The 23,927-nt window shown below is 39.8% G+C and overlaps 1 protein-coding gene across 1 annotated transcript in view; it reads right to left on the bottom strand.

The window, feature by feature from the left end:
• The window catches only part of LOC122794370 (large neutral amino acids transporter small subunit 2-like), a 724,393-nt gene that overhangs the window by 39,064 nt on the left and 661,402 nt on the right, over positions 1-23,927 (bottom strand). The window contains exon 10 of the mRNA XM_044062706.1: positions 16,798-16,975. Within this exon, the coding sequence (XP_043918641.1) occupies positions 16,798-16,975 (178 nt within the window). The remainder of the gene's footprint in view (positions 1-16,797; positions 16,976-23,927) is intronic.

Raw genomic sequence — 23,927 nt, 5'->3', positions numbered from 1 at the left:
ACTCTGGGCCTGAGAAATTCGGTAGTTTTAGTCAAAAATGAAGTAGTTGGTTTAATACGAACATCGGAAGGCCTGAATACATCTTTAGAAGCCAGTGCCTGCACAGTGGCTCTAGACCCATCCAAGAGACATCCACAAATTCCATAATCAAAGAAGCATCTCGCAGCATACCGGACTCCGAATGGATCTCAGCAGAGGGCCTGCGAATCTTTAGAAGCGGGTATCAGGGGCTGCGAAAGCGCCTCACTGAGCACCGGCAGACTGGCGACTAGCTTAACGGAAGCATGGTTGGCAGTTTTAGACCTATGTAGTCTGTCTGTCTTTATCCTCATATTTTTTCGGGAGATTGGTAGTCAGATGGCTTATCGAAGCCATTCCAGAATACAGAGAACAAGAGCGAAAGAATTTAGTGACAAAAATACCCCGATGACTAACAGTTTGGGCATTCAACAGGGCACAAAACTGACAGCAAGGAATGTCGTGGTCTGGGCTTAAACAGGTGATGCAGTAAGAATGAAAATCTCTGTGAGGTATTTGCTTTCCACAGGCAGGACAATTGTTAACTTTTTCTGACATTGGTTAGAGCAAGAAAAAAGGATTCCCAATGGGGTACTTAGCTTTAGAAGACTTCAGGTTTGAAACTCGAATAATGAAAATTTCAGGTAGCGGCCGACCGGCACTTGCCAACTGTTTCTGCTTCGGGCTCTGCTCGGCAAGAAAAGCTGATGTAATGGCATCAGCTGCATGTTTTATACCCTTGACATCATGGAAGAGGCGACAGCATCAGACACAGAAATCCCAAGACTCTGGTATTCAGGCCGACTGAGGGCTACCTACAGGCAGATAACCCAAGTGTGATGACTGCAACAGTGAAACATGAAGAACATCTTCAGTTTCCCAGTACATGTCATGGAACACTTAGAAAAGCCTGCATTAAGCATACAAACACAGCAGTAAGTTAGAATTCCCAGAGGAATTAACAGCAGTAATAAATAGCAATAACATTACAACAAAAAGTTAAGACAGACACACAGACACACACACACACACACATATATATATATATATATATATATATATATATATATATATTTTTTTTTTAATTTGGGCTTACTCGTAAAACTAGACTGCGGTGGCGGTGCTGCGGTAGCGTTGTCGCCTCACAGTTAGACGTTGCCCATTCGATTCTCAGTTACAGCGTCTTCTGTGTGGCGACATGCGTGAATGGACGTTCCTTCGTTGAAGGTTGTGCATTAGGCCCGGCAAGCCATCACGTAAAAATTTACTGCCAATCATTAGCGGACCGGAGTTCCACTGTGGCGACCCCTAACGGGAAAAGCCAAAAGACACAAACATTAAAACTCCAAAACTGCATTCGTCAACCGGTCACAATGGTCAACCCGAAATGCTGAATTTGGAACTTTGAAACAGCAGCCATGTTGAAAGGGAATACATAGACATCCGTAGTTCAATGCATTCGGCATAGCAAGATGTGACGTCAGTCACCCATGCTATGCACTTTAACATACTGTCACACTCTACAGTACGTTAATCGTATTATTTTGCAGGGGGCTGTACCCCCCACACCCCCTGCAAATTAATTATATCAACTCCAAGATTGTACTACAGTGAGGAAATGGGTTAATTCCCTGTTCCTCACTAAACCACGATCTTCGTGCATAATGCTGAACTCAGATATATATATATATATATATATATATATATATATATATATATTTAACAAAACAAAAAAAAATCGAAAGTGTATAACAATAACAAAGAGAAAGGGATCTTATCTGAATCTGGAAGCTATAATCCATCAGTGCAGGCTGCTGAGGAGATTCAACTGTGCAAATACACCAAGCTCTGGAAAGCTGCCAGTTTAGGTTTGTGCAGGCACGTAAACCATATGCCATGTAGGCAGTGTGAATGATGAACATCTTCAGTTTATTTGGTAAAGTTATTGAGTACATATAGTCTATTAGCAGATTAATTCACACTATCATGTGGCTTCTTAGATCCTTGTCAGTTAGTGTTTGGAACTATACACCACATGGAGATAATGACCTTTTGATATATCAGTACCAATATTACATCTTGGTCCTACTGGACTTCTTGTTGACCTTATCAAGCAACCAAAACCACACAGTGGGTTATCAGGTACTGCCCGATTGGTTTATCTGTTAGCTCCTGGAATTTATGCAGCAAGTAGTATCTGGTTTGAATTCTTCAAGCCCCTATTTGCCAGACTGCAGTATTCCTCAGAGTTCAATTTTGGCTCCCTTGTTTAATGTGAGTATATTTTTAGTCAGGGAGATCATAGTGGGAACACACATTTTTTTCAGTCATATGCGGATGCCATTAATTTATACAGTTCTCTCTCTACAGAGCCAGTAATGTACTGGGCATTTCAGCACTATAAGACCACTTGGATTCAATCCCTGAGTGGATGACTTGCAGTTGATAAAAGCTTAACCAGCTAAGACGGAAGCAATGCTGGTCCATGATACCATTTCTCTGTCCAATGTCAACCTGCTGTTTCCACTGATAAGATATGGAGAGAATCAGATGGAATTTGTTTCCTGTATTTGTGGTCTGGGTATTGTTCTGGATGATAGGATGACACTGAAGGACCAGCTGACAGCCATTGTCAATGAGTTTTATTTTCACTAATGTAATATAGCACAGATCACATATTTGCAAATGGACCATGGAATGGTGATACATGCCTTGATGTTATTCCTCTTTAACTTGTAATTTATATCTACTTTGGGCATTTAGACTGTGATATGGCCCACTGGTAACAGGTACTTAATTCTGACATGTACCCCTAGAAAATGCCATATTAAGCACACACTGCAGAATCTGTGCTGGCTGCCAGCAGTAACCAGATGTGTATTTAAAATGATTGATCCTCACCTTCTGGACCACAGATGACCAAGGTCCTTCTTATCTGCAAGAGTTGCTAAAGCCTTATATTCATGCTTGGTAGTTCTGATCATCATGTCAGAGGCTGCCGACTGTTCTGGGGACCTGGCTTGAAATTACTAGCTGGATTTTGTTTGCTTTTCTTATCCTGGTCTTCTCACATCAGCCACCTTTCCTGAATGAGGCATGGTAGTCGGTCTTAAAGGAGGTCCCTGAAATACCATTGTTTTAGGAATATTGTACAAGCATGGTAGAGGTATTCTCTCTAGTTTTAGAATTTTAAACTTGTAAAGAAGAATTAGATAACTATTAATTCTTATTTTTGTGCAGATTTTAATGATTCTGAATTTTGGATTTTAACACACCTTTTTTGTTCTACCTGACAAATTCCTAAAATTAAACATTTTAATGATTTTAAATAAACAATTCAGTAAACTTCGGAACAAAAAGATCTAATATGGCTGTTTAATTTCAGAGCACAGCTTCAACAAGAAAGCTGATAGAATGTACCACGTACACTAAAGAAAGATGTTCGAGATTTCCTTGCTGCAGTCCTGACTATTGGTATATAGTCGTCCCCAGTCAGTCAATATCAGAGTAGAGTAGGCGACTGTCATGGCGCCAGTTTAGACTGACGCTAGCACGCAGGGGCATAATGCGATGACCCGACGCCATTTCTCAGTCTTTTTTTCTCCCCAGATGACAGAAGACCCAAAAGTGCACCAAAAACATGTACAATATATACAAAAACATATACAAAAAATATACCACCCCGAACACAGAGGGGGAAGGGAGGAGGGTAATATCAGTAGTAGAATCCTAACGAACATCTACATTATAGGTACAAAACTGTACTATGTTCTTCTGCTTCCCTTGCTGCAGTCCTGATATTTGGTAGAATCAGCAAGCAGAGGTAGGGGAGCAAATGCTTATAGAGCAGGAGCTGACAACATGCCTTTGTAAACAGCTGTGGCAAAAAACCTAGTCTTAGTTAGGAGTATATAGGCAGGTGAATGCCTAGAAAGTATGCACTGAACTCCAAGTAGCTCTGCTTCCAGAATATCCTTATGCCACCCCCCTAGAATGCTGTTGTTGAAGCAGTAGCCCTAGTGGAATGAGGCCTAATCCAGCCTGGAACCTCTTTTTTGGGGAAATGGGAATAAAATGCAAAGCCAATCCACCAATCCACCTAGAAATAGTTTGTTTTGACACAGGCTTGCTCAAAGCAAAAAAAAAAAAAAGAAAAAAGAGACTGCTGAGAATTCTAATTCTTAGTCCAGTCCTGCCTAAATACAACATCGTGTGCCTGTGTAAAAATTTAAAGTGTTTTTTTCTTTTTTTTTTGCAAAAGGGAGGCACAAAGCAAATGAATAGTTTATACCAGGGTTAGAAGCCACACTAGAACCTAAAGGAAGGATTAGTAAGTTCAGCAGTAGCTGCAGGCTCAAAAGGTTGTAGAGTAAGTTTTTAGAATGTGTTCCCCTTGCTTGATGTACCACATGACACAGGTGTGTTGTCTGTTAGAATCAAACACCTGCCTGGGAAGTAACTCCTTGAAAGCCATCAATGCAAACTGGACTGCTAACATCTCCTTCATGTTGATATGTAGATGCTGTAGTCTGGCAGGCCACTTGTCTTGTATCCACTTTCCATTTAGATGAGCTCTGGCGGGTCACCAGAGAGTGTTTAGGTGACATGACATTCCCAGCACACACAAAAAAAAATTTGAAGGAAAGCAAGGTATTATGTGAATGACAGTGTCGAATCTTGGCAGTGCTGTGTCCATACATTTTTGAGATACCATTGCAGCTTCCTCATATGCAGTTTGGCATTGGGAAGCACCAGAATACAAGATGCCATGAACCCTAATGCTTGAAGGACTGTCCTTGCAGTCGACTGATGAGATAGTTGATGGAAGTAAAGTGACAGACTCTTTTGTTTGTCTCTCACACCCAGAAAGCACATGTCTTGAGAGGGTACTAGACTGGACGCATCTTAGCACTGCTATGACATATTCCAGATGCTGTAGAAGGTCTTCCTTGTCTTGAGCCAGAATCAGGCAAGGATAGATTTGAATGCCTTGAAGCCTGAAGTAAGCTATCACTGGAGCCAGAACCTTTGTGAATACTCTTAGATAAGCCAAAGGGCAATGCAGAGAACTGATAATGAAAATCTCCAGTTACTTTCTGCAACTTAGCGTTATGTGCACATGATGTTTAGCTTCCTTGAGATCCAAAGTTACCATCCAGTGATCCTTGCCCAGCAGAGGTAACAGTTGCCGTAACGTCAACATCTTGAACTTGGGAATGTCCAGATAAGTGTTGAGGATAGATAAAATAAAATCCCCCCCCCTTCTGATACAGGGACTGGCTGAATGGGATGAATGATATCCAGCACCCATCTGTCTTGAGTGATTAAATTTTCTTTGAAAAGAGACAATCTTCCTCCCAAAGGAGCTGCCAGGCGAGAATCCACTGGCAGCTGAAAAGGCAGGTCATTGGTTCTGCTTACAAAAAGTGACTGACCCTGCCCTCACCAGAAGTCTGAGCAGGTGAACTGTCTGATCTCCCTAGACTGGGAACCATAAGCAGGATATGTTAGCAGGCCAATTTCTACTAAACAAAATCTTTAACAGTCTGCATAGACTTAGCCAAACAACACATCAGACTGTAAAGGAGCATCCAAAATCCTGGTCTTAACATGCTCAGCTAAATTCTGATCCTTCAACCAAACTAGTAGCAGCCACCCTCGAGGAGGCCTGAACAGCATCAAAACCACACTGCAAAGAATGCTTAGCCACTTGTTCAGACACATGAACCAAATCCAGCAATTCTTTACACTCAATACCTTCCGCCAAAGCATCCACCTTAGATTTCAATTGTGAAAGGAGATAATTCTGATATTTCAGCATATGAAACTGACAATCCAACGCAGACATGGCTAGAGTGGAAGAAGTATATACTTTCTTACCCCACCTATCCAAAGCCCTTGCCTCTTTATCAGAGGGTACAGGATTTTTAACCACAGAAGCTTTAACACCTTTAGGCCCCTGAGAAACAGTTTGACTCTTAAACAAATACTTATGAGCTTCGGCACCCTATAATACCTATCAGGCTTAACAGGAGCAGGAGGCAAGGAGTCAGGGTTCAGGGAAGCCTCTGCAAAACATCCTCCACCACATTCAACACAGGAGGAATAGCTAAGGGCCTATGCTGAGGTAAAAACAAGAATTCCCTAAGCCTTTTCCTGGAATCAGAGTAATCCTGGCCTTCCCATGTAAAGTGCTCCCTCATGGAGTGAAGAGTCTCTGAAAATGAAAAATCCTCAGGAGGAGAAGCTGTAGGAGGAATCATCCACATCAGAATCAGAATAAGTAGGAAACTCTTGCAAGTCTTCCACAGAAGACCTGTGAACACTGTTCAAAACTATCAAACTCTAATCAGAGTAATCAAATCTTCTGCCATTTTAAGCATATGTTTCTTAGGCACAGAGCCGAAATGCTAGGAGAAGCCCCACAGAAGCTGAACTTGGCCTACCTCTAAAAGAAGCTTTGGCAACAGAAGGAGAGGCCCTAACTACCTTGGGAAGAGCCTCAGCCTGGCCTACCTCCTGAGAGGGCACATCCTGTAACAGTAAAGTATCTGCCTGAGACTCCATAGAGACTCCTGGCAAAACCTCTGCGTCGGGACTGCGGTTCCTCACCCCCTTTTTTTTCATTTGTGTGTTTGCTTGCTTGGATTGAAAAGCGGGCCCGGCCGACATATCATTATAATTAATACGTAACGCTTCCCAACTCCAAACACTAACCAATCGCAATCAAGCCTTTAATAATTAAACATTAGCTCAGGCCCTAAACAAGGTATACACAATGTATGATAATCCCTATAATACAGTTATTCACTTTTCTGACATCCGTTAAATACTGAGGCAAGAAAAAAAAATGTTCCCCACGGGTTACTTAGCCAACTCTGTTTCGGGTCTGAAACTCTGGTATTCGACTATACCAATAGTCAGGACTGCAGCAAGGGAAGACGAAGAACATCAGGGTACCAGCTGAAGTCGCTATATTACTAGGTACTCCACAAATGTACAGTCTCACCTGTTACATCTATTCATAGCTCAATACTCCACAAACTAGGCACCTTCAACCTACTTTTTATATTTCAATAATTACTTTCACAACACTTTGTGGAACTAATGTAACTATTGAAAATAAATGTATTAGCAGCAGCTGTCAGTTCTGAATCATTTCCTGCTCTCTCTGAATTTGCAGTTCTGACTGCGTATATTTCACAGCAGTCAACAAAAGTTTGGAAAGGAAAATCTCAGAAGCTGGCAACTAAGTACTTAAACCACAAGACAGCATTTAAAAAAGGAAGTCACGTATACTAGTTATGTAATGATAGCCTTCACCTAAATGAACTGAACTTGGAGCCTTTCCTAGCTGGCAAAGTAACTCAAGAAATATAAAACTAGTTAATAAATAAAACTTGTGGGTTACTGAGTTTATCAGTTGCCTTGTAATAGCCACAGTCACAGAAGCACATCTTGAATGGGGCCTAAACAGGTTAAATGCAACTGCAATGCAAAGGCTGAAATAGACTTATTTCAAATTTATGACACTAACACAAAGTAATTAAAACTGAGTTTTTACGCTCTGCATCTTGCTGCTGGGTAAAAAACATTGTACACAAACTACTCTACAGCCCACCATAAAACTATGCTTCCTAACTTGAAGAAAAACAATGGAAAAACATTTGTTTATGTTAGTAGTAGTGTCAGAGAACTACTTTATCAAAAGCAGAAGGTAGTTCATAATAAGCTCACCCTACGTGAATCCTTTTTCTAAAACAGTAGCACATATGAAGTTCAATAAATTACACTGTCTCACTCACACACTAATGAAACAAGTACTCTGAATGGTTAGGAAATACTTCCTTTACATAAATCTTTCTAAGAAGGCACTGTATTATCAAATTTTAAATTTGAATATGACAGTTCCGAATAAAATTGTGTGTGTGTGTGTGTGTGTGTGTGTGTGTGTGTGTGTGTGTGTGCACCTGTTGACCTTCAAACATTAAAAATCACAGCATCAGACGTTAAAAATCATAGTAGGAGCTCAAAAACAGAAGCACTCTCTTATTTTCCAGAATACAAAGCCTTCATGAATTATTAGGTCCTGTATTGTTTAATTATAAGGAATCTTTGGCTTACTGCAGTCATTTAATAATGTATGTATCCTTAAACTAGTTTATCATTAGGAAGAATTCAGTAAATCTAGGAGAAGCACAGCTAAATCTGAGTGTAAACGTAATGGCACTACCATGTGTATAACATGTCAGTTAAGAGGGGTGTGTATGTGTTTGCCTCCAATGAATCTACTTGTAAAACTGTGATAACTCCTAGAGGGACTGATTTGCCTGTCCTTTTGCGGAAAATGACCACTTACTATAGGTACAGTCGAATGGCACCAACAGCTAAGAAGTGGTCTGACCTAAAATGTCTGGGCATGAATGTGGATTACACTTAGAAAATGCACCCTACTGTAAAAATGAGTATTTGTTTTATTATGGGTGGCTCATTACAACACAGCACATGCATTTGTCATAGGCCAAAGGACCCATGCAAAAGCTATTTTGCATATTTCTGCATAACACACTGAAAGACTCTTCCCATTAGTGGTCAGTGATAGACTGCCCTATCATTGGTCAGACTATTGCTGGAGAACTGACTGCAGTTCTGGAAGTCATATAAGAAAGCAAGACAGCAAGGTATTAGTAGAGAGATTTCAAAGGAAGGTAGCTAGCATGACCAGGAGGAGGAACACATATGCTGAAAAAACTAGGACTCTTTTGGACCACAGAAAGAATAAATGATATATAATTTGAAAACATAAGCTTGTGAAAGAGGACTATGCGGGAACAGAAAGTACAGCTGTGTAAGTAAACTTACCATAACACTAGATGTTCAAATGATCACTGCTGCAATAGCCATGACTACATGGGTAACATCCTGCCAAGGATGCAACAGCCAGCCTCCAAAGATTTAGGCCACCCACCACCCGCTCAAACTGTCAGGGAGCTCAAGTTAAGCTGATTTAAAGAAATTTGGGCACCAAACACTTCACAGCATTCCTGCCAACACAGACAGGGAGGCCGAGCCTGAAAGGACAATTTTAGGTAAATTAAAAATAAATGTCCACACCCTGGCATTAAAAAAAAGGAGGTGGAGGGAGGGAGGAACTACTACAGCACTGATTTATGAACATCTACTGCTATGGTAAGTTAACTGTACTATGTTCATCAAATTGATAACTGCTGCAGTAGTCTTAGTCATATGGGTTGATTAACCTTATCTTACTACATTTTGGAGGTGGAAGGAGAAGAGTTCAGGAGCCCCTGGGGAATGGTCTTAGCGAAGCCTTACATGGACATAGAGAAGGAATCAAGCTTGTAGGGCATTGTAAAAGTGTACACAGAGAACTACGTAGCAGCTTCTAGACTACTACAATCCAACCCTTTCCAAAAAACACAGATGAAGCCAAGGCCTTGCTAGAGTGGGCCTTGACCCTGCCTAGAATAGTTGTGTTGACTTTAACAAAAAGTAATAGCCCGATACAACCATTTAGAAATGGTTTGTTTGACAAAGGTTGTCCCTTCTTAACTTCACATGAAATGAACAACTGATCTGAAGATCTGAAAGCTTTAATTCTGTCAAGATAGTACCAGAGTTGTTTGTGAACATCCAAGGAGTTTATCCTTTCTCCCTCATTTTCAAGTTAATGAAAGAAAATGGGAAGATAAATAATTTGACTTAAAATAAACGTGGATATCACTTTAGGCATAAAAGAAGGATTCGTTCTCAAAGAAACTTTGTCCCTGTGGAAAATGAGAACGGTTGACTCACCATAAGAGTTTGCAACTCAAATACTCTTCTTGCAGAGGTCAGAGCAATCACTAAAACTGGTTTTTCATGTTAAGAACATCAAATAGACAAGTGTTAGCTTCTCTAACACAAAATTAAAATCCCAAGAAGGGGCCACCAGTTTACTTGGAGGCTTCTTGACCAAAACCCATTTCAAAAACATTTTGACACAAGACTGCATTGAAAGAGGAGGATCCACTGAGCATACATGCTGAAATGGCTGAAAAATTAACCTTGACAGAGGAATAAGAAAGGCCATTGGATAGTAACTCACACAAATCAAATATTGTAAATATTGTAAAACCAGAGAACAACTAGCCCTGAATGGGGGGAATTTGCAAGCATTTGTAGCAGGCTTTCTTGCCTCCATTAACACATGCTGCATGTCCTCAGTAAGCAGGTTCCTAAAAGGAATTAAGACCATATCATCCAAGCAGTCACCTGAAGTTCATTGATGATGGGGTGTATTAAATACCCCTGTTCTTGTGTGAGTAGATCAAGTTTGTGAGGATTCTGAGGAAGCGGCCCTTAGCTACTTCCAAAAGAAGGGAAAACCCCGGTTGCCTGGGCCAAAAGGTAGTCACTACAGTGACCTTGGGGAATTCCTTCTGACTTTTTGAGAGTATCCTGATATTAGTGGAAAGGGAGGAAAAGCATACAGGAAACATTCCTACATTCCTATCAAAGGAAAAGAAAAGAAAAAGCCATCTGTCTTCCAGGCTTTCTTGCATGGAGTTGTGGAACAGAACTGGGCAAGTAGATTTTTCAGAGAGGAGGCAAAGAGGTCTACTTGGACTCCCCACAGATGGATCAAATCTTGGAAGACCCCATGATCAAGTTGCCATTAATTAGGGGTCTGCCCTGGTCCTGTTCAGTTTCTCTGCCATACAATTTTGCACTGATGAAATGTAGGATGCCTGCAGAGTGAGACTGTACTGTGAAGTTTTATACCAAGCTAACATTGCTGGTCTGCAAAGAGGTATGACCTGGTTCCCTTGTTTGTTAATATACAACATGACTTGTGATATGATCTATAATAACTGGAACAGGTCCCAGGGACCAAAGATGATTCACAGGGTTAAGTGCCTTGATCAGGGCAAGCATCTCTGATATTTATGTGTTTGCATCTGTCCTCTGTGTCTCACTCATTCTGTACCTGTATCCCTTATGAAACTGTTCCACAAGCAAAGTATGTGGTGTCCGTGGTGGGTGACTGTTTTGTGAGATGGGGAGACCTGGATTTAAGGCCATCTGCTGTCTCCACCAAATTATTTTTCTTATGACAACCCCCAGCACTGGGATTTGAAAAGACAAAGGGTGTTGATGTTGGGACCTAAGAGAATTTAGATACCACTGAATCTTTCTCATGTGGAGCTTCCCACTGGCATCACGAGAATCTAGAAACCATGAAATCCCAAATCCTGAGGTATTCCCTCGCAGTGACCAAGGTTTGAGTTGAAAACCTTAGCAATAGATCTAAATACAAATGTATTTTTGTTCCCGTGGAAGGAAAGCTGTTTGAAGTGAGGTGTCTGACATCACAGGAACACAATTCTGTGTGAAGAAGTCAAGAGAGAGACTTCTGAATGTTTTCTTGGAATCCAGTTTTGTGTAAGAAATCTCTCTCAACCAAGAAAGAGATTCCTGACATTTTGAAAAAGAGTCTTCAATGATAAGCAAGTCATCTAATTATGGAAAAATGTGGAGACTCTGTAGCCTGCAAGGAGCTACAACTGGAGCTACACATTTTGTGAACACTTCTGGTGCAGTGGATAATCCAAAGAGTAAGGCATAGAACTGATAATGTGACTTGGACACACAAAACGTTAAGAAATGTCTAAAGTCTGGATGAATATGGATGTGATGATAAGCACCTTCTAAGTCTAGTGTTACCACAAAACTTGAAAGATGAAAAACAGTGAGACAGGTTAATGACAACATTTTGAATTTGGGCACTATCACAAACAGGTTTACGAAAGAAAATATCAAGAACTGTCTCCAAGCATTTTTTTCGTTTGGCAGCAAGAACTTTCTTGAATAAAAACCCTTCCACTCCTGGAAAGGAGGAACTGTTTCTATCCCTCCTTGAAACGTGACGAAGAATGTGTGTTCTGGAGGATGAGGAATGACCCCTGGAAGCAGGAATTTCTTCTCACTGCCATCAGTAACTCTAACGAATGATCTTCAGAACTCATTTGTGTGAAACTATCAGTTACCAAAGACAAAAATGGAGATTTACAGAGTCAGTCTTGGCAACTATGGGGCCTTGTCTGGACCCTTCATCTGGTCCCTGATAGAACACCCTACCACCACCACATCCCTCCAACCTTGTGGTTGCTTTTTTTTTTTTTTTTTTTTTTTTTAACATCCCTCCAATTGCTTGCTTCTAGAACACAAAACCTAGTTCAGATTACATATTGCTGTTGCTGTGTATTAAGATAAAGCAATATGTTTATTAACTTATATTTTGTCATAAGAGATGTTAAAACAGAAGTAAATTACTGGACTGCCTGAACACCCCCCTCTCCAATCAGCACCATGACCCAAAATCTTACAGTCAAGCTCCTCTCTCAGGTTCTCAGGCACACTGTAAAGGGGTCAGTATGTTGAGCCACTGAGGTCCTGTGTCAAAATGGTGTCACCAGATGGCTTCATCCTGGCTTAACAGGAAAAATGTTCCCAAACTCCTGTAGTACTATCTATATCTCCTACACCTGGATAGAAGATAGCACCCTGCTCTCCCCACATTTTTAATGTCATTGTATTTTATATTTTTCTTCCATTTCTGCTTTTCCCCTTTACTGTCTTTCCCTCATTTGACTCATGACTTGCTCTTCTTCACATACCATGCCCAACATGACCCTATAACCCTGTCATAGCCTACAGCGGGGACCCCTGAGGGAGCGGGGCCTATTGGGCCAAACTGGTCCAACTGGACTAAGGCCAGCCCTGATTCAGATTTACATGTTCCCTCTCCGAGGACCAAAAAGAGTAGCATTCCCTTGCTCAGTGAGGGAATCCTAACAACTGCAGGGGACAAGGCTAACCACCAGTTCATAGCAGCTATAGGTGCTACACCACAGGGATCCAGGGTAAGAGATGAGTGGTCTGAAGTACAACAAACGTCCACAGCAGAGTCACCCACCTGCAGCTGAGGCAAACCGCTAGCCTGCTGTGGTGATAAAGGCTGTTTGCTTAATTTTTTTTTCTTTTGTGGCTGGAAGAAGGACCAATCATGAGACTGGTAGTTTGTTCCATAGTCAAGTTGAAAATGAGGCGAAGAGACAAGCAGCAACTGCCAGTAAGAACTACCAAATCTTTAAAAGTCACTTTTTCTGTATATAAAAACACTAATTTACTTTATTGGAGCTGGTAAAGTGTTTTAAACACCCTTGCTCCACAGAAAAAATGGTTTTCAGCTACGTTACACAATTTTTAAACTGAAAGGAAAAAAAGAGCGCTCCTGTTTAAAAGTATGATATAGTCTAATGACTTAAAACACAACACTCCTAGCTTTAAAATACCTTTCCTGAAGTGGAAAGTGATAAAATCACACAATACTTAGAAAATGGAAGGCTTTCCACAAATGGCACTTCTCTGCCATACAAAGGAATAGCACCAGGTTGACTGTTGATCCTTGAAAGCCTTCAAGGAGCATACTCTTCAGAGGCAGTAAAGCTCCGAAGGGGTTGGTGCCTAAATTTGGCTTTTAGTCAGCTCAGCTAGAGTTTGGGAGTGTGCTGGGTGCCTTAAATCTTTGGAAGCCAGTCAGCTGTTATATCCTTGGAAGATAAAATCCATATAGCTAAGGCTACAGCATGTAATGAATATGCAAGAGAAGTAATGGAAACGGACAGCTGCTAAGAACACAGACATTTTCCCTCTGCCAGCTGATACCTGTATGCATATATACACATATCTGCATCAAACACCCACTTTAGGCTCCCTGAAATGAACATAAGACCTGCAAGTACAAAAAATAAACTTTAATCTCAAAACCATAACAGTGAAAGCCCTTAATGTATTTAAGCACCATTGTACCCCACAACATGAGGGTTGTTTCCTGCAAATTATAAATATAACACTGAAGGTTACTGTACTGTACCTTACAGAGAGGGATACCCCAAGCGTTTATATCACATTATCGAAAGATGAAAATAGCGAACGCTATTTCATTGGCCCCAAAATATCTCAACATAAAAATATCAAACATTCAGAACAGAAAATTTTTTCCCATGGAAAAAAATTGCTGCTCTGAAACACACACACACACACACACACACACACACACACACACACACACACACAACACAAGCACATCAAACAAACAGAAGACACACACACACACACTTAAATTCCTACATCTAACGCTACACTAAACTAAACATACACTACTATCTGCCCACTTACCTTAACCCAAACCATAATCCTAAGGTCTGTCACTATCGCACACTCACCTAACCCGCGCCTTAACCCTAACTCACTTAAACCACCCCCAACGCTAAAGTCTGTCATTATCGCACACACGCTTAACTCACGCCCTAACCCTAACGTACAAACAATCGCACACTTACCTGAACCCAACCCATAACTTTCCACCACAGCTCTAAGAATAGCAAAGCCAAAGAAATGGCCAACCGAATTCTTTCCCGAGGAAAGAATTCACTGTTCTGCAGCTTCGCTATTCTTAGCGTTCACTGAATAGTGTTCAATATCAGAACATTCGAAGTTTTAATACTTCGATGTTCTGATATAGATCCTACCCCAAGATACTGCAACTTCGGCCTTTGTATACATTCCGCTAACAGCATTCTCAATCTCACTATTCTGAGGACTGTGGTTATGGTCCTTGGAATTTCAAAAGGCACTTCTCATTTTACAGCAAATAAGCTCCATGTCCACTGATGTGCTGATAACTTAACTTTGTACTTTATGTTTGAAGAGTGGTGTCTTACAAAGGCTTACCTGATCAGTACTTGCTGACACCTGACAACAGGCAGTGATGTCTCAGCAAGAAACTATGACACTTTTTAACTGACCTAGTACTCATCTGTTCCCTCTGACAAAAACTCACCCACCATTTGGGGATTATAATGACTTGAAGGAATGTCTCTGCATTTCCTATTGTAGATTTGCGACTATTCTTCATTTTTTGTCATGTTGTACACTGTGGGGTCATGATCCCATCAGTACGAAAAATGGACAATGCATACCACAGTACAATGACATCATGCACTGAAATGAGTAACTCTCTCTTGACAAGACAAAGCTTTTCTTTTTTTTTTATCTGATGGCACTGATCTCATCTTGAAACAAGGTTATGCATACAAATATTTCAATATTATAAGTTACTACATATGATATAATTTTGCCTCACCTCTATGGATGCCTTTACAATTCTGTACAATAATCCTGTTGTTTTCATAGTGCATGTGTTACAGATGCAAGCTGTTTAAATTTTACATGACTGCTGACTATTGCAGATTTAATGCTTTTCTAAAATAAATCCTGTGACACTGTTGTCAATATGTGACCTCTGAGAAATCTGTTTATAATCTATATAACTAAAAATAATTTTGCCTGGTTTATGGTGGACTTCTTTAGTTTCTTAAGTTCACTTAACTGGTTCTCAAATAACATGACATTAAATTAATCGAGTAACCACATGGATAAGACAAAAAATTATATTCTGTAGCAGTAACCGAGACAGTGTACTAATCTTAAATCAGTCATGTAATATCAGTCTGTCACCCTTTTAACTTTCCACAGGAGGTCCTACCACAAATGTCAACTTGTATATTACATTCCTAAAAATAGCTCAGTAGCTAAAAAATGTGTAATTTTATTCTTCGTAGTGAAGCTGTTCATCTGTAATTAATTTTGCTTTCAGAATATTTTCCGGCTACTTCCAATAATACATACTGTGTTATCCACAAAAAGTTGCCACAATACATACTGTGTTATGTTATATATATATATATATATATATATATATATATATATACACACAGACATATATATATATATATATATATATATATATATATATATATATATATATATATATATATATATATATATATATATATATATATATATATATATATCATATACATACACATATATATATATATATATATATATATATATATATATGTGTGTGTGTGTGCATTTATATATTAATTATACATAGAGAAAGAGAGAGGCAATTTAGACTAGATAGTTAACCAGCATGTTTTTAGTAGGTGGAAAGAAACTGGAATATGCAGAGAAAACCTACAGGCCTAAAAGAGATGTGCATACCCTCTGCAAACAGTAACTTAAGGTCAGGGATATTGCAACACTAAAGGGAGATACCTTAACTGCAAACCTTGTGCTGCCCAGATGTATTAATATAAGATAATTACACCTTGACAAAACTGTTGCTTTCTTTTATCATGCAAAATGTATATTCTACAAATATAAGCCTGTGGAGACATGGCTATATTTACAAGCGTTAAAACAGCGATAAAACTCAGTCAAATCATTAGAGTGATTGTAAGTATGTTGTTTGCCTGGGGGTTTGTCTCTTGTACGTCACTAAACCCCTAAATTCAATCACCTTTACTATTATAAAAAACAGACAAAGCAAAGAAATCAGGCTTCTAATTTCTGCCAACAGGTTCTCTGCCTTGGCCATTTCATCATGTCTAAGACACAACACAGTATAGGAGTGTCTGTGTGTGTGTGTGTGTGTGTGTGTGTGTGTGTGTTTGAGAGATACCCTACTGGAATATGACAGCTGTCCTACAGAACTCAATAACAACTCTCACATACCATATACTAAACAACAGATGTATTTCTATTCTTGCCATACAACTAGATGCACATTCTACTGTAGATCACTGCTCAATGATAACTTACCATGCACATTCTACTGTAGATCACTGCTCAATTATAACTTACCAACAAAGCTGTCAAAACACTGGGGCTTATTCTTCCAGTAGACACCTAGGAAGTAGACAGGAACTCCAGTTAACATGATGGCTACTCCAATTCCACAGACTACTGGCTCAGACCACAAACTGAAGACGAGCAGGAATGCCCAGAACAGAAGGTATATGATGGGGAAAATTAAATTCACCTGCAAAGAAGAAAACATTACTTTTAGTACAAAAGATCTTAACTTTTTCTCCAAATCAAATCTGCTGTCATAACATTCTCTGTGCTAAGGATGGTTTCCATTTCAGAGCTCTATTCTGTTTCTATGTCCCCACCAAAAGTCATTTATTTCTAAATAACTCAAATTCCGCCTTCTTCTGTCACTTTCTGATTAACATGTGCTACAATACAGAACTAGGCTGCAGCATAAAGCTGTAAAACTTTGCAAGAATTCATTAAAAACATGGAGAATTAGAAACAATTGTAATACCTGTCCACAGGCACCTGCATACATAATGCACATGATCACAAATTTTATTGCAAGGTTGTTGGAATTTTGTTTGACTCATAATTACTTTATTTTTAATAATAAAAAAAAAAAACTCTACTTGTACATAAATGATACTGCTTTGGGGGCATTTTTAATCCCCGACCTTCAACATGGGCATCTGTGTACACGGGATATTTTGAGAATTGTTTTGTTTATAATACCAATGTTTTTTTTTTCATGATTATGTGGTAGCATGCACATGCTACAGTTACAATTTGTTTTTTGTCTGTTTACTCGCTAAGACTGTGGGATAAGGTAGGACTCAAGACTATGTATACATTGCTCAGAAATTCAACAGACGTTAAACTTTTTTTGCATGCTAAAGGCAGAATGCATTATCCTATGGCAAATTGTATACAGTGTTTAGAATTTCTTCAAATTAAGTGATTCAGACAGACAATATTCAATAGAAAAAGGAGAGGTTAAGAAGCAGCGATTATTTAGAGAAACAACTTGTGGTACCACAGAAAAAGATATGGGAGTAAAATGAAGAGACAAAAGCATTTTGGTGTTATCAGCAAGAGCTCTGTCCCCCTGTACCACCTTAGTAAGGGTGCTAACCCTAATGCTGCCCCTTCCCCAACCCTACACCTTGTCATTAAAACCTTCCTGTAACACTGCCACTACACAAAACATTCACAAACACCCACAAATACTACATCTAACTCCTAACCTAACCCTACAGTACACAAACACACAACACACATCCTTCACTATTCCCCAACCCTAACACACACACAAAATCATCCCCCCAAACCCCACTTACCTGTATCGACATTCCACACCATTGACACATCCGCCTTTCAGCAATATGTACTACTCACATTATATCAAATCCCTGTGTTTTGTGGACAAACAAGTTCAGTAAAACACAGGGGACCCATGCAACATACACACATATACATTATATATTTATGCTGGTGTCTACACTACACCTAGCTGTTGATGCCAAGAACACAACCATGTATGAACGGAAAAAATGTAGTACAGCTGTATTACTCTCTCTCACACACCTCTAGGGTCTAAGTTCAAACTTCATTTTCTGATCCTATGTGAATTGTACATGTCCTTCCAATATCTGAGTAGGTTTCTTTGAATCTCTATGATCTCTACAAACCAAGGGTAGATGTGCTGCTTAAAGTGACTGGCTAGACTAAACTCTGCTATACAATGAAGCCTTGGTTCTTGCCCTTGTAATCTTGGTTACAGTTAGAATGGATCTATAATGAACAAGTTCACTTAACTGGTTACCAAAGAATTAAGCAAATACATAAAAATTGTGTGCAGATTACCTTACCTACTAACAATCAAGTTTCCCTGATAGACATCCCAGGCTGTATCCTAGTCAATGTTTTTACACTACTGATCTTTAGCAAGGGATTCTCTGGTTCAGTTCTCAGCTAGGGTGCTTTCTGTATAGAGTCCGCATGTCTTCCCTGTGTTCACGTGGGTTTCCTCATGGTGCTCTGGTTTCCTCCCACATTCTAAAGACATGCAGTAGGTGGACTGGGTATTCTAAATTGGCCACAGGTGTGAATGCATGGTAAAGAACCACCATAGCAGGGCTAGTCACCTGGTGGTGTGAACCTTGGCTCTAGATGGTTGTGACTGCTGAAGTGACACCCTGACCCCATGGGCATAAATGGGAAAAAGGGGGTTGTGGCTGGATCTCTGGCATCAGCCCATGGGCTTCAGTGTCCAGCAGTCTGAGCAATATGAATAGTATCAAACTGGAACTTTCACTCTGCAATGACTACAAAGAGCACACTGTATGTTACGATGCACTGCAATCTACATTCAGTGTTAGAGCTGACATTCTAGAAAACTTGTCTATATGATGGCATTTTTTCAAGACCTTGGCAAGGATATTGTCAGGACCAATGGAACTAGTATTCATAATTTGGACTTAAAGGACTTGGTTCAGAGTGATTCTGGGAGTGGAAGTGAGAAGTGAATGAACAGAAGACATAGGAAACATAGGTGAGAATAACTCAAAAGACAATGTCCGCAAGAATAACAGAAATATCCTTGGAGGTCAGAAAGGAAGTACCATTAGAGATGTTTGCTACATAATTTTGACTTACTTCTACACTTCCTAACATAAATGAAAAAGGATGCCATAATTGTCTTTTGAATTAGTTTCAAATACAAGTTGATAATCAGCCTTCCATTTCTGGGTCTATATTATGTAGTCAAAAGACATGTTCAGCGAACACGTCTTCATTGACACAAATATTGAACCCTGTAATCGCCGAATGGCCCCCATCAGCAACTTTTTTCCCCAGGGAAAAAAGTGCTTAGCCTAAGGAACAGCAAAAAAACATTCAAACCCCATATAATGGGGGGGTTGCCCCCCCACCCCAATATCGGAGCTATGCCCCCCACACCACCCCTAACTAAATATACCAACTCCAAGATCACACTACAGTGGGGAAAAGGGCACATCCCCGATGACGGCTAAGCGCTTTTCCCCCGGGAAAAAGTCGATGTGGCCATTGAGCGATTAGTGTTCAATATGTATATTTCGATGAAGAATGTCTTTCGACTACATAATACAGACCCCCATTTACTAACCGTAAGCTTGAGGGACCTGCTTACCAGTTTTAAACCCTTTTGATAACCGTGAAGTGTAAATCTTTTACAGATACCCAGGAGCTTTTTTTTTTTGTTGATGTGGGAGTTCCACCATGTAGGTTTAGCTCAAAATCTTTCATTATGCTTGCATCACATAGATACGAATGCCTCAATACCTTTAAGTGGGAGTAAAATTCAGAAATGTAGGCATCAGCCTCAGGCACAATTCACTGGTGAGTTATGTCATTTGCGATCATCAGAAGGCTTAGAAAGTAATAACTGGTTTCAAATCAATTCCTGAATGTAGAGGAGATACTAGAAGCTGCAAAGGAAGTAGGAAGAAGATTACAGCAAGATGGTCAGATTTGTCTAGCGAGGGGATAAGTGGCATGGTGAACTTGGGTCAATGTTTGTGAGGACAGGAGCTAGGAGGAGACCTCTGGTGGGGCAGGATGAAAATTTGATCAAGTGTACTGGCATATATAAAGTCAAGAATTGCTGGGCATATTTGTCATTGCTAGCAGATGTTTGCCAGTTTATCTGTGTGTAGCTGAAGTCACAAATAGAAAGGTATTTGGTTCAGATGTTAACTTTCCTAACTAAGGAGGATGTACAATGGACGGACGGGAAGACAGGATGCGAGACATAGCATGATGAATAGCAAGTAAGATGAGGCGAGTTATTGCTACTGCTGATGTGCAATCAAGTACTCTGCACAAGTGGTACAGGAATCCACTTCAAATTATAAAGAAAAAGACTGCAGAAGGAGCTCACTTGTAGGTATGGAGGAAGAAATGCAGACAATTTGGAACCATGGGGAAGTTAAGGATCTGTGAGAAATCATGAGGATTTTGTAAACTGTGCTTCATGGTAAATAGACAACAGTTATTTGTTTTACTTCTTTGGAGCTGAATGGGATTCCATAAGGTGGGATCAGGAGGAAAGGACCAAGCTGTGAATCATGGCAAGATAGGCCAAAAGAGATAGAAAGACTATGGATGCAAATCTGATACTGAGCATGGGGTATAGGTTAGAGGAGATACATGTTGGATGAAGAGAGCAATAAGATGTCTTAAGGGGAAGAAGTTGAAAGGAAGGTTATAGATAGTTGAGGGCAACTAAGAAAGCATCTGAGGAGAGCTGAAAAGGTATTTGTTTCTTAAGTATGACTTAGTGGGAGAAGCACTGGATGCCAGTAACAAGTGTGAACAAATCTGAAGAAAAATAAAAAAATAGTTTGGCAATGGCCAAGCATGGTAAAAGAAAGGAATGTTGAGATCACATGTATGTTATGGTTTTAATATATATTTACATAGACTTTTTTTTTTTTTATTTACAATTTGTTGGCCAGTTTAGTCCCACCTGGCCAAGCGCCTCTTTTCAAGGGTGCCTCAAAGTGGTAGTCATACTGACAAGTGGAAATTAAGCAAGGGCACTGGGAACTTCCACTACTCTTTCGTGTATGAGGAATGCTGTTTACAGTTGCACTTCCTGTCCTCCATTCCAGCAGCAGAGGTGGCCCGGAGAAGCAGGAAGCTGGTGAGAGTAAGCATGCAGTTCCGAGAAGGAGATGCTGTTGAACTGAATGCTGATAGTCAGTCAGTGGAGGCATCACTCATATAGAGGAAGGAGTCAGAAGTTAACAAGGCACTTGCAAGAGATAATGGAGGGTCAGAAGTATTAGAAAAGGCAGTCAAGCCTTTTAAAGAGCTAATGAAAAAGTTGGAAGGATGTATAGGATTCGGAGGATCTATTTCAGTGTAAGCTTTTTGAGTCAACACAAGACTGTATTGTTACAACCCTTCAGTTGGCAAGGTTGCGAGATGACTATTTTAAGAATATGATTATGCAGAATGAACCAGATAGTGAAGTGGCGGCAACTTGGGACGAAATTATCGATAGAATCTAGGAGGACGAAGTGAAAATTACTACACAATGTAATAAACTCGTATGCAATGATGCTGAAAGAAGGCAAGAAACAGAGGGAGAGGGAGGAAGAGAAGTTTTGAGAAAGCTTTTTGTATGTATGATGAAAGAAGATACTGCCAGCACAGCTAGCTGGAATTTTGTAAATAATTATGTGTCATTGGTGAATATTGAAATGATTTATACAAGATGCTTGTGTTACAAATGTATTACAACTGTATGGCATGTGTATATCAAAATGCATGCACAGATGTGTGTGTATTGAAAAGGGATTTGCAAAGTGCTGTTTGAAATGTAACCACAGTGTGCCCTACGAACAGAATATGCACTATTGTAACTGTATAAATGTATACATTTTAATAATGGAAACTGGAATACAGGAAGGTTAACCTCAGTCCAGCAAACTTTAGAAAAACATCTGAAATTAAATTACTTTATAGGACACAATAAAGAGGTTACCTCTCAAGTTTTCAATGCAGCTAGACACACAAGGTCTACACTAGGAAGCTTAATTCATTGTCCTTGGAGTGAACCAACGGCTACTTTTGAAGCAACTGTTTTATGACTTCCAACATCTGCCAAAGATCTGAGGAAAAGTCCTTGTCTGTATATTTCTACACGTAGATGCTAAATAGTGCCAGCTTCTAGCAATGGGGGATTTGACCTAGAAACAAAGTCAGATGACCAGAAATGTCATTTTGCAAGATATCTCAGAATTAATATTTTAGATATTAATTTAAGAAGTCTCTGCATTCTGTCGTGGACCTGACAACAATAACCATTCACTACATTTGCCTTGCTCTAATGAAGCAAGTTTCTAGGGAACAGTATAATTCTCTTAGATACAGTCAGGAATACAGTGAAACTTAGTTTAGATGTTTTTCTTTGTGTGAGCCTGTATTGCAATATTATTTTAAATATTTCTGGTGGTTTTAAACTCAGATGACACTGTGAATATATATTTAGTATTGTTTTGCTCTTATTATTTACTATTCAATATATTTAAACCTTTCATTGTGGCTGATCTTTGTACAGATATTTAAGTTTTGAGAGCAATTGCATGTTTATTTGGTGACACTGTGTGGGCCACTCCTAATAGCCTTGCTCTTGGTCAAACTACCATTTGTGTTATTAATATTACACAGTAAGACTGGACACCCTTTCTTAAGGGCCTTAAAGTAGCTGGTAAGGAGTGACTGATGGCAGTGACAACTACTTTGTAGTCCGGGCAGAAGGGGGCATAGCTAGTAAATCCGTGCCAGTCTTTCCCAGGTGTGTGTGTGTGTGTGTGTGTGTGTGTGTGTGTGTGTGTGTGTGTGTGTAAATCAAACCTCAAAGTGTGTGTGTGTGTGTGTGTGTGTGTGTGTGTGTGTGTGTGTGTGTGTGTGAGAGCTATTTGGGCAGGGACATGAAGCACTGGTTGGACAGAAAGGGTGTGGAGGTCTTGGCTCGGTCACTCAGCTGAGATCTCAAACTCTATAGCTGTGTCAGTGGGGTGTCTTACTGGGGATCTGGAGAGAGGGAGAAACCAGCCCCAGACTGACTGGTTTCTATGCGCTATTAAGGAAAATTGCACTTGATGCAGAGAACTGCATCTGGAAATACTCTATGAGTACTTGCCATCTTCTCAGTGAACGTCCACCACTGCTGCCAGTGAGGATCGAGGCTCCTTGATTACTGGTCCAGTGGAGAGTCATCACAGTATGTCTTGGCTGTAAGGAGGAAAAGAACTCAAAAGATATAAGGTATGGGACAGTTATTCCAGCCTTGGGAATATCACCTAACAAGGTAAGAGCTTTTATTCACCTTAACAGAGAGACTTTTTTGTGATATTATATTTTAGAGTGGGCAATATATGGAAAATTTCTTAGGTATGAAAAAAAAAGAAGAACACAAAGCTGTATAGCTGGGCAAAGGTCAGAACAAACAACAGCAACTTATGTAGATTTATAATTGGATTTTCATATCTATTTTTATGGGGGTTTCTACATCAACACGACAATTGAGTCCATGATGTATGTGTTTTTTTGGGGATCTTTTTTTGGAATGTATAGGTGGTTATGATATTGAGTGGATGTTTCTAACCATTTCTACTGGGCCGATT

The sequence above is a fragment of the Protopterus annectens genome, chromosome 2.part1 (genome assembly GCF_019279795.1).
Source record: "Protopterus annectens isolate FY-2018-M chromosome 2.part1, PAN1.0, whole genome shotgun sequence".
In the NCBI taxonomy this organism is placed as follows: domain Eukaryota; kingdom Metazoa; phylum Chordata; order Ceratodontiformes; family Protopteridae; genus Protopterus; species Protopterus annectens.
The sequence above is the reverse complement of the archived record's forward strand: the minus strand, read 5'-3'. Positions and strand labels throughout refer to the sequence as shown.